The following is a 10079-nucleotide window of genomic DNA, read 5'->3' on the forward strand; positions in this document are numbered from 1 at the left end:
AAGGTCACATCTCTGTTACAACAAGGCTGCTACCAGTGGGCCAGAGACTACACCCACACTGAAGGTATGACAACTCACTTGTTTGCTTCTCTTTTATTTCTTTACAAGGGCCTTTTCTGTAGAAAATACTGCACTTTGCAAAATGTACATTTCATCGTTTTTGTATGACCCTGCACAGACGTGTTTCGGTGTTAATCCTTCCTCTGCATAGAATTCCTGCCTGATTCCTGAGTGCTAATTCCATGTCCCTGGTTAGAATAAAGGTAAATAAATGTATTTGATGTAATCATTGTTTCCCCCAGATGACTTTAAGTGCCCAATCAAGGAGGAGGTGACGTTAACCAGTGGGGAGTGGGAGGTGCTGGCCAGACATGGCTCCAAGGTAAGCCCAGGAACAGCGGTCACCACCAACCCTGATCCTGGAGAATTATAAGGTCTGCAGGCTTCTGTTCCAACACACCTGGTTCAATGGTGAGTTCAATGACTCATCAATAACTTGGTTAGCTGAACACAGTGTGCCGGTGCAGGTCTGTAACAAAAGCCTGAACACCCTGTAGCTATCCAGGACCAGGGTTAGTGGTTACCACACCACACAACTCCCTTCTTAACTGCCTCCATAAGTGATGCTGTCCTTCCTCTTTCCCTCACGTCTTCTTTTTTTTCACCCCCTCTTTTTCTTTTTTACCGCTTCTTAGATCTGGGTTAACGAGGCCACCCAGCTAGTGTACTTCCAAGGCACGAGAGACACTCCACTGGAGCACCACCTGTACGTCGTGAGCTATGACTCACCAGGGGACATTGTCCGTCTGACCAAGCCAGGCTTCTCCCACAGCTGCTCCATTAGCCAGGTACTGTGCTGGACCAGTCCTGCTCTCTCACATACATACTTGCATACAGTAGGTCAGTGTTTAATATATGAATTTGTCAACGATGGCAGAGCATGGTAACCGCGACAGTTGTAGTGAGTCTATTTGCCTTTTTCTTGGCCATATTATACAGCTGAGCTTCCCCAAAAGTAAATTGAAATAAATGTACCAAAATGATATAATTATTCCTGTGATTATAATCAAAGTCAGTCATTTATTTTCACACTAAGCAGAGGCGTTATTCTCACAATTGCATTCGTCTCCTTTAACACTGACGCTAATGTAATTTGCAAGACTAGGCTACAGAACCAATGAATTTTCCAAAACAATGTGCTCACCAAACTTCACGCAGTTAGGGCGACTGGCCTATAGTTTAACTGCAAGACTGACACTGATGGAGTAAATTCGTCAGGGAGTAAATTGTTTTAATTTCTGCATGCTGTGGATGCAATTTGGCTACCTGACTTTGCAGACGACCATAGATACAGGGGGACATTTCTAAATTAAGATTAGGCTACGTTTATTACAAAGGGGAGTGAGAGTGAACCTTTCTGTTTTCGGGGGTTGGTCTTGGGCCATGGTGCAATACCCCGTTTTATTTATTGGATTATAGTTGTATAGCCTATTGCAATAAATGTGTTAATAGGCCACATTGTGTCCTGTTTAATTCATGGATTATAACAATAAATAATATAATTGTGCCACAAAGCTCAATGATTACGAACGCATTTCATTTCATCTTGATGTTTAGAAACTGCAAAGAAAACACTACAAATCATTACCAAGACACTCTTAATCATTAGTTATTTCTGTTTATTTCATTCAAGATCCGTGTTTCCATTCTTTGTATTAATTAATCAGAACAAATTACATAGGTAAGGGTTGTTGCCTCTTGGCCCATTTTTATTTGATTAATCAGCAGCCCAAAAAAGCTAAAAGAAAATTCGGGTTCAGCTGACCTGAATGTCCTGCTCTTGTCTTCACCTTCTGTCTGTCTAGAACTTCGACATGTTTGTCAGCCATTACAGCAACGTCAGCACACCTCCCTGTGTTCACGTTTACAAGCTGATAGGCCCAGAGAGTGACCCTCTACACAAAGAGCCTGAGTTCTGGGCTAGCATGATGGAGGCCCCAGGTGAGTGGGGAAGGGGAACTAGTGTTAGATACTTTGAACTCCATAAGGGGACTACAGAAGCACCGCAAATCCAATGTTGTCAGTGTTGCTTCTGGCCAAATTGTTGGAGTGCTTTGTATTCATGTTGCCTATTGTTGTTATTTTCCAGGTTGCCCAGCAGACTACAACCCACCAGAGATATTTAATTTTCCAGGCAAGTCAGGGTTCCAGCTCTACGGCATGTTGTACAAACCACACAACCTGACACCTGGCAAAAAGCATCCCACAATCCTCTTTGTCTACGGAGGTCCTCAGGTGTGTTTATTCCTCTGTTCAAACCAGAAGAGAAGGTGTTCAAAGTTCTCTTGGTGTAGGACACAGTTACATTAACACTTACCTGGGTTTGCTATTTAAGCCATGTCAAACCGTCAGACTTTACAGAGTGAAGTACTTACAGCATTTCCATAGATAATATATTGAAAAGATATGATGTAATGTATAGTAAAATAAATAATATTTTCATAGATTGTGGGTGCAGTTGAGAGGAGAATATGAGTATAGTTTGGTTGGTTTGTTGTAGGTCCAGCTAGTGAATAACTCGTACAAAGGAGTGAAGTACCTGAGGCTCAACACTCTGGCGTCGCTTGGCTACGCAGTGGTGGTCATTGATGGGCGGGGCTCCTGTCAGAGGGGACTGATGTTTGAAGGCGCTCTCAAAAACAAAATGGTAAACTAATCTCCCAATCTCCACCTGGCTTTAATATTTTGTTATTAAGAGAAAGAATAAACAAATATGATGAGTTATACAGAAAATGTGTTGAGCTTTATCAGTGCTCTGTCCCTTGTGCTGATGTGTGCTTGTCTATCTGTACTGTCCCAAGCAATTCAAACCAATTTTCCCCCCGTTAGGACTCTGTATTGTTTATTCAGTATTTGTATTGCCAGTCTATTACACGTCCATGCCAGTCCTAACTCTCATTGTCCCCTCTCTTTGGTGGCCATGCCTTGCCATCTTCAGGGGCAGGTGGAGATCGAGGACCAGGTAGAGGGGCTTGAGTATGTGGCTGACAAGTACAAGTTTGTGGACCTGAGTCGCGTGGCCATCCATGGCTGGTCCTACGGCGGCTTCCTGTCTCTCATGGGCCTCATCCACAGGCCCAACATCTTCAAAGTGAGGATAGCATTGAAAGACTCAAACCGAATAATTTTTGAGACAACCTACATTTTAAGTAGTTTAACCCCTGCATACTCTGTAAGGCATACATTTATCACGACAGGGCTTTGCAGTTCTATGGCAATAAGTCACAAATGTGGTCCCGAGGCGCAGCCGAAAAATCTGGGGAAACAGAATTATTGAGTATTCAACACAGTTTTAATAATAGAATTTGAGACAGTACAAGTTTTTAGCTCCACTACAAGGTCTTTGATATCTCTTAACTGGTTTGTTGATTGTGTGAGCTACTGTGGGCTCATCTATACGACACTATGTAAATAAAGTGTGGCTGCCTGGTTTTGAGCTCTCCTCCTCCTCCTGTGTCCAGGTGGCCATAGCAGGAGCCCCAGTGACGGTGTGGATGGCCTACGACACAGGCTACACGGAGCGCTACATGGACGTGCCTGAGAACAACCAGCAGGGCTACGAGGCCGGCTCAGTCGCTCTGCTTGTAGACAAGCTGCCTAACGAGTGAGTACTAATGATTTACGATGATAATGATGGTTCATTTTGTTGTTATAGCACATTTTTAAACGGCTGTTTGAAAGATCTGTCTAGATGGGAGGGACTGTGAGATAAGGCATCTGAATATGCATTTTTTCCCCCACACAGGCCCAACAGATTACTTATATTACATGGATTTCTTGATGAGAATGTGCACTTTTTCCACACAAACTTCCTGGTTTCTCAACTCATCCGTGCGGGGAAGCCATATCAGCTACAGGTAGGAAGGTTATTTTTTACATGTGCTCACTAACATGTTATAGCATGATATTAAAGCCATCTGCAATAGTCACTGATGCTCCGTTTACATTACTATTAGTGTACCTATTGACTCTTGAAGAATATAACTTATGAGCTGCCTAATGAGCTGTTCAATATATGTTTAAAATTCGGGCACATTTCTCTGGCCCCATCCCTCAGCTTTAAAGCAAATCAAGTGGCAGAACTGCCGTTTGGCTAAAACTAAAAACTAAAACATATAAAGCGTATTTTAGTTTTCTTGTCTGGGTCCAAAACGACTGTGAATTTATGTTGTGAGGATTGCACTATTGACGTAAAAATTATGTTTAAATGATCAAGTATAAAAATGTGTAATGCGTCATCTTTGAGTGAGGAAGAAAGATCCCTTATTACAAGGTCTTCTCCCCACTCTAATTCTCTGGGTTCATCTTTTTAGATCTACCCCAACGAGAGACACAGCATCCGCTGCCCTGAGTCTGGAGAGCACTACGAGATTATGCTGCTGCACTTCCTCCAGCAGTACCTTTGATAAGGGAGGCAGTTTATTGGACAGAGCCTTCCCCTCCCCCTGTTCCCATTTCCCCGCGTCGCCTTGGTCTTTTCTCTCCCAGTTCATGTACCCCACTACCACCACCACCACCATTCGCACCCTGTCACAATCATACAACTCCTGCCCCACTCCCACTTTGAAAAAGGTGGAAAAAAACAGCCAACTACCGCCAACCTACCCCATGCCACAAGCCGAGGGTTTCAGTTTTAGCGGAAGAATGATGGAAGATGAGGAGAGAAAAGAACAAACACTGAGCATCTTGAACTTGTTAGCATCTTGGAGTTACTTGTTGTTTGGGGGATTTTTGTACCACACCCTCTTTAGCAAACATGTTTTTTTCCAGGAACCCTCACTCAATTGCCAAATGTGTCTTTCTTTCTTTTCCCGTCAGTGGCTTAAGACCGCACATGGTGAAATGCAAGCTTTGCCCACACGTAAAGTATACACATGCACTTATCCTTCTGTTGTTCAAGTCCTAGTTTCCCTGCTTCCTTACTGTTTTTTTGTTTTGTTTGTTTGTCTGTTGTTATTTTGGACTGTCTTGCATCATTGATTGAGTTTCTCGCAGTGATCCACACTGTGGGTAACTGCAGAGAGAAACCACGCACTGCTACCTACAACTGGTATTTTAAGTGTGTATTATTAAAAGAAAAATATTTTTATGAATGTAAAATTTAGCAACTCATTAAAAGACAGCAATCTCCTCAGACATCTTAATCTCTAGTTATCGAGAGAGCCTTCTCTGTGTTTGCTGCCACTGAAGACTGGGGCTGCCACTGGTGCTTCTTTAGCTTTGAAACCTATCATTTGCACATGAAGTAACTCAATCTCATGGTCTATTCTTTGTGAGGTAGGCAAATTTATCAAAATGATCACATGCAACTCACTCTATGATGTGCTAAAAACCAATACTTGGCCATCTTGTGCCTTGTGAAGATGTTACTGTAGGACACTTGCAGTAACCCAGTGGAACAGATGAGTGCAACATTATGGAATTGATGTAAGAGTTCACATAGATGTACGTGACTACGATTGAGTGTATTTATGACCATCTGTGAGATGAGATTTATTTCAAATGGAAGTTTTTAACAAAAAAAACAGTGATTCATTTGTAACAATCACTTTTCCGAGAAAGATACTAATTCACCTTTTTGGGATGTAATTGTAACAGCTTTACACTTAAATTACGCAATAAATTTCAGTGTCTATTTAATCTTATTCCCGATTTTTAAGGTCAATTAATGGAAGACAAAGTTTGTACTCAAGTCAAGAAAAGTGAAGTAAGGTATAAGGTTTGTTGTATGTCTAGCAACTTATCATTTGAAGTACTATATAGTACATCACAGTTGTTTCACTAGAGGGAGCTCTGGTATCAGAATTTTACTTATTTCACCTTTCCTGAATGTCAGTGTGGCAAAACAGTTTCAATTAAGGCAGATCCGATGTCATTAATTATTGGTTATGCAAAATCATTTTGTCACCAAGTGAATCACCTACAAAATTCTAGCCGGTCCATACTGATAGTTATTTAGGGAAGTAAAGCAAAGCTAAATGATGTTCAGGCTGATAGATTTCCACCCCAGTGTATATTATGAACCTTGATCCAGGGGCTAAAAGTAAGAGAGAATGGTTGGAATTTATTGAAGTCAACTCAACTTTAAAAAAAATAAATAAAAAAAGAATCTGATACAATGCCTTTACATTTGTTTGTATATCATTTTAAAAATGAATAGATACAAAATATTACAACATTTGAAATCTAACACATATTTCCACATCTCGATTTCGAAAATATATCACAGACACAAAATATAACGGTTATTAAGCAACATAAGAATTTGCACAGAAGCTGAACCCTTTTAAAGGGTATGTGTGCTATAATGCAGTTAGTCTTGCATTAACCTGGTTGAGACCAGGCCTTCCTAGTTTGGAAAGCCTTGGGAAATCCTTTGCAGAAAGTAGCTCCAAAGGGGTGGGAACCCATTTGAATTGAGTGACGCCTCGCAACATTCAAACCAATCAAATACCTTGCTTTGGTGCAGCTCCAAAAAAACAGAATTCTGTTTTTGCTTCAGGTTTTCTTCATGTTTCTAGCTAGGATAGACAACAACTCTCTGCAAAATACTCCTACCATGTCTGAAAAGGGGTGGGGAGGGTTCTTGGAATGTAACATCCAATGAAATTGCAGGCACATTCTCCTATTGTTCCTTCCAGTTCAATCCAAGACAGATCGGCTAATGAGAACAACGTGATGAGCTGATCTGGCGTGGATTGGATAAAGCAATAGGAGAATGTGCTCGCAATTTCATTGGATGTTACATTCCAATAACCCCACCCACCCCTTTTCAGACATGGTAGCAGTATTTTGCAGAGAGTTGTTGTCTATGCTAGCTTGCAACATTGAACAAAACTGAAGAAAACCTGAAAGAAAAAACAGAATTCTGTTTTTAGCTCCACCCAAGCAATGTAATTTAAAAAATGTTCACCCCTTTGTAGCTACTTTCTGCAGGCTTCACAAACTAGGCTTTTCCCCAGGCTTTCCAAACTAAGACTCAACAAGGTTATAATGCAGTCAATGTGACTGAACTCCACTACCGAGGTAATGAGACATGTGTCCTTTATAAAAGGGATGTACTACATGTACTACAACTGTAATTGTTAGATAAGACGTCATTGTTGTGCTTGTTGATGTGCAATATTTTATCATTCTAACAGCCTATTGGAGGTAACCTGCTCCTCAGGCAATTAATGCTCTAGCCAACAAACCTATGTCTTGAGAATAATGCAGCTTTGTTGAATATGGAAATACTGAGGCACCAAGCCAATCACTCTGGTCTGCTATTGATTTTAGTGAAGGTTTATAAGTAAAACCCTATGACTTGATTGTAGTTGGGGAGATTTTCAAAACAGTGGTCTTCAGGGGATTGTAATGCCCTCTCAATGTCTTCCAAAAGATTAGTTGCCTCCTTGACTGTTGCCTCTGAATAAGGATGGTCTTCCTGGGATACTTGCCATTCAGGTTTGAATTGCCACAGTTGCTGAACCACCAGCCACCTATTGAAGAGGAAGGCATGTGTTACAGGGTGCATATTTAGATAAATAGGCTAAAAACATTCACTGGGAACAGAAGTTCATGACATTTTCGACTTTTTAGAGGAATATATTGAAGAAGCACTGGCATACTGCACCTGAAAGGTGCTTAGCACAGTTGATGTCGGCCCTCAGGTCATGGTCTCTGTCAGAAGTAGAAAAGGGCAAACCAGAGGTTCCGGAGGTTAAGGCACTTTCCAGGTCCTTAGGGGAGCCCTGATGCAGGTGAAGGGTGTAGTCACTCTCTTCTCCATCTAGCCGGAATTGATACTGCACAGACTGTGCCTCTCCCCTCCAGTCAGAGAGCTCCACCTCAAGGGTCTGATGGCCTTGCTTAGACAGAGTGTGGAAGTTTTCCAATCCCAGCCAAAACTCACCTGAAAGGAAATAATTCTGTTTATTCATATGAACATGTGCATGAACTACATGTGTAGCGTGTCTCTATACATAAATATAATGATGTACCTCTTAGGTTGCCAAAGCCTTTCTGATAGGCTTCCCATAATTTATTGAAATTCTGCGACCCATCTTGACGTTTCTGGATGACTGTCCATCCGCCTTCTGTAGGAGCAAAGGGAGATGGAGAGAGAGATTTAGCCAAGGAATGCTCAAAAGGGGTTTTCCGTATGCCAAACACCTTTTATTTGAGGGCCTCAGCTTGTAAAGGAGACTATATCCTGTCTTGTATCCAATTTTCTACCAAAACAGATGTCATCATCTGAGTTTAGAGCAACAGCAAACAGGAAGACTAGTTTATGTTTCACTCACCAGATGTTATTTCACAGAGGACATTAAAAGGCTGTGAGTTAGGGGGCTGGATAGTGTACACACCATTGTCTCTTTCCCCTCTCAGAAACAACTCATGGCAATCTGAGGCCAACCCTGAAATGACCAAAACAATCAATTTTGTTAGGTGATAATTCATCAAATTATTAGAGCAGATGGCATCATTCACCCATCTCCTATTTTACAGTGAGTTTACTCAGTCAATGTCATGTTAACGAGTTTGCTAACTGCTTATCTATCCACATACAGTAGGAGTGGTGAAAATGCTGTTGTTCTCATATTCCTTGAACTTTGGACTCTATACAGGTTGTACTACTACTGTAGCAGATAATCTATTTTGTAGGCTCCATGGCCAAAGTGCATTTCTTTCTCTTCAATATAATCTATGACAGTAAATTACCTTGCAAGAACACAATTACATATTTGGGATGCAAAATGACAAATATGATATCTTTTGGGACAATACAGTTCTCAATCTGTGCTAACGCTCTTGTGTTTGTCTGTAGAAAAGATGTGTCTATCCTGTGCTCTAAGCCCATGTATATCGTCTGGAGCTAAACGATTGAAAGAGACATGCCAAATTTATGTATTGGAAAAATGTATTCCATCAATGTGGTAAGATAAAGATGTCCATTAGCAAGAGGAGTTATTTGCTACTGAAGAATGAGCAGTGTGTATGTATGAGTGCTAATTGTTGCCCATAGTCACATATAATTTATGAAGCTTACCAGTTGAAGCATTGCTTTGTTCAGTGCTTCCCCTCAGTGCTGTCTCCGCATCTGTGGGCTTGAAAAGTGACTTGCCTTTCCTCTTTGTAACCTAAGTAAATTAGAAACAATTATCTGTTACTATTTCAAACATGTGTGTACACACACACACACACACACACACACACACACACACACACAATCTAGGGTATTTACCTTTTCATGGAGTGCCTGTAGGTTGATGTTCTGTTTCTCTAGTTTGTCTTGCTGTTGCCTTATACTCTCAACAAGGTCATCTATCCGTTTATTCTGTGCCCCCAGTATTTGCTGAGGACAACAGTGAAACATGTCAAGTGATATTCCAAGATATGTCCCCAAAGATTTATAGACATAACTGTATTTACATTTGGCAAAATTGTAGCCCATTGAAGCATATTGCATTAGGATTTTTGATTATAGGATTTATCTCACGGAACTACATTGTTTGGAACTTTTATCTTACCTGGATGAAGGGGAAATCACTGTAATTGCTGCTTTTGTTGTTACTATTCTTCAACCCCTGTCCTTGCAGCACTCCATCCACCCTATCCTCCAGCTTGTCCATCCTGGCATGAATCCCCAGCAACTCCTTCCTCAGCTCCTCCACCCTTGTTCTCACCTCAGCAGAGAGTTTCACTACCCGGCTCTCTCTCTCCTCTATCTCCTGGGCTTTGGTCCTCAGTGCCTCCCCCTGCCCTGGGCTCTGCCTGGCCAGCTCGGTCACAGTGCTGTTGAAGGCTCTTAGCTTGGCTGAGATGTCTCTCATTTGGACCTTGGTCTTCTCCACATGGTCCTTCAGGCCATGACCCAGCTGGAGAAGCCCGTGGGCCACCACATTGACATCATCCCAGGAAGCATACTTTGGCCTGTCTCTGCCCCCAGCTGCTCTGTTCCGTTCTGATGGAAAACTGGTGGCCATTTGCACCAAAATGGCCACTAGCAGCACCAGATATGGCAACGGTATCTTCAT

At 41.7% G+C, this 10079-nt stretch overlaps 2 protein-coding genes across 5 annotated transcripts in view; one reads left to right on the forward strand and one right to left on the reverse strand.

Moving 5' to 3' along the window:
• The window catches only part of dpp9 (dipeptidyl-peptidase 9), a 12019-nt gene extending 6823 nt beyond the window's left edge, over window positions 1-5196 (forward strand). For all 4 annotated transcript variants that reach the window (XM_083671699.1, XM_083671700.1, XM_083671702.1 and 1 more), the window contains 10 exons: window positions 1-64; window positions 303-382; window positions 696-848; window positions 1866-2001; window positions 2150-2295; window positions 2561-2707; window positions 2999-3151; window positions 3522-3664; window positions 3806-3917; window positions 4374-5196. The exon at window positions 1-64 is cut by the window's left edge and continues 96 nt beyond it. In XM_083671699.1, coding sequence (XP_083527825.1) covers window positions 1-64; window positions 303-382; window positions 696-848; window positions 1866-2001; window positions 2150-2295; window positions 2561-2707; window positions 2999-3151; window positions 3522-3664; window positions 3806-3917; window positions 4374-4466 — 1227 coding nt within the window. In that variant the 3' untranslated portion in view covers window positions 4467-5196. The remainder of the gene's footprint in view (window positions 65-302; window positions 383-695; window positions 849-1865; window positions 2002-2149; window positions 2296-2560; window positions 2708-2998; window positions 3152-3521; window positions 3665-3805; window positions 3918-4373) is intronic.
• A 2134-nt stretch (window positions 5197-7330) lies between these two features.
• Window positions 7331-10079, reverse strand: LOC310805817 (angiopoietin-related protein 4-like; the record flags this gene model as incomplete). Its single annotated transcript, XM_083671623.1, has 7 exons — window positions 7331-7541; window positions 7676-7954; window positions 8043-8138; window positions 8346-8459; window positions 9092-9182; window positions 9287-9397; window positions 9573-10079. 7 exons carry the CDS (start codon window positions 10077-10079, stop codon window positions 7360-7362), a joined length of 1380 nt encoding a protein of 459 aa, XP_083527749.1. The 3' UTR covers window positions 7331-7359.

The sequence above is a fragment of the Argentina silus genome (genome assembly GCF_951799395.1).
Source record: "Argentina silus genome assembly, chromosome: 6".
In the NCBI taxonomy this organism is placed as follows: Eukaryota; Metazoa; Chordata; class Actinopteri; order Argentiniformes; family Argentinidae; genus Argentina; species Argentina silus.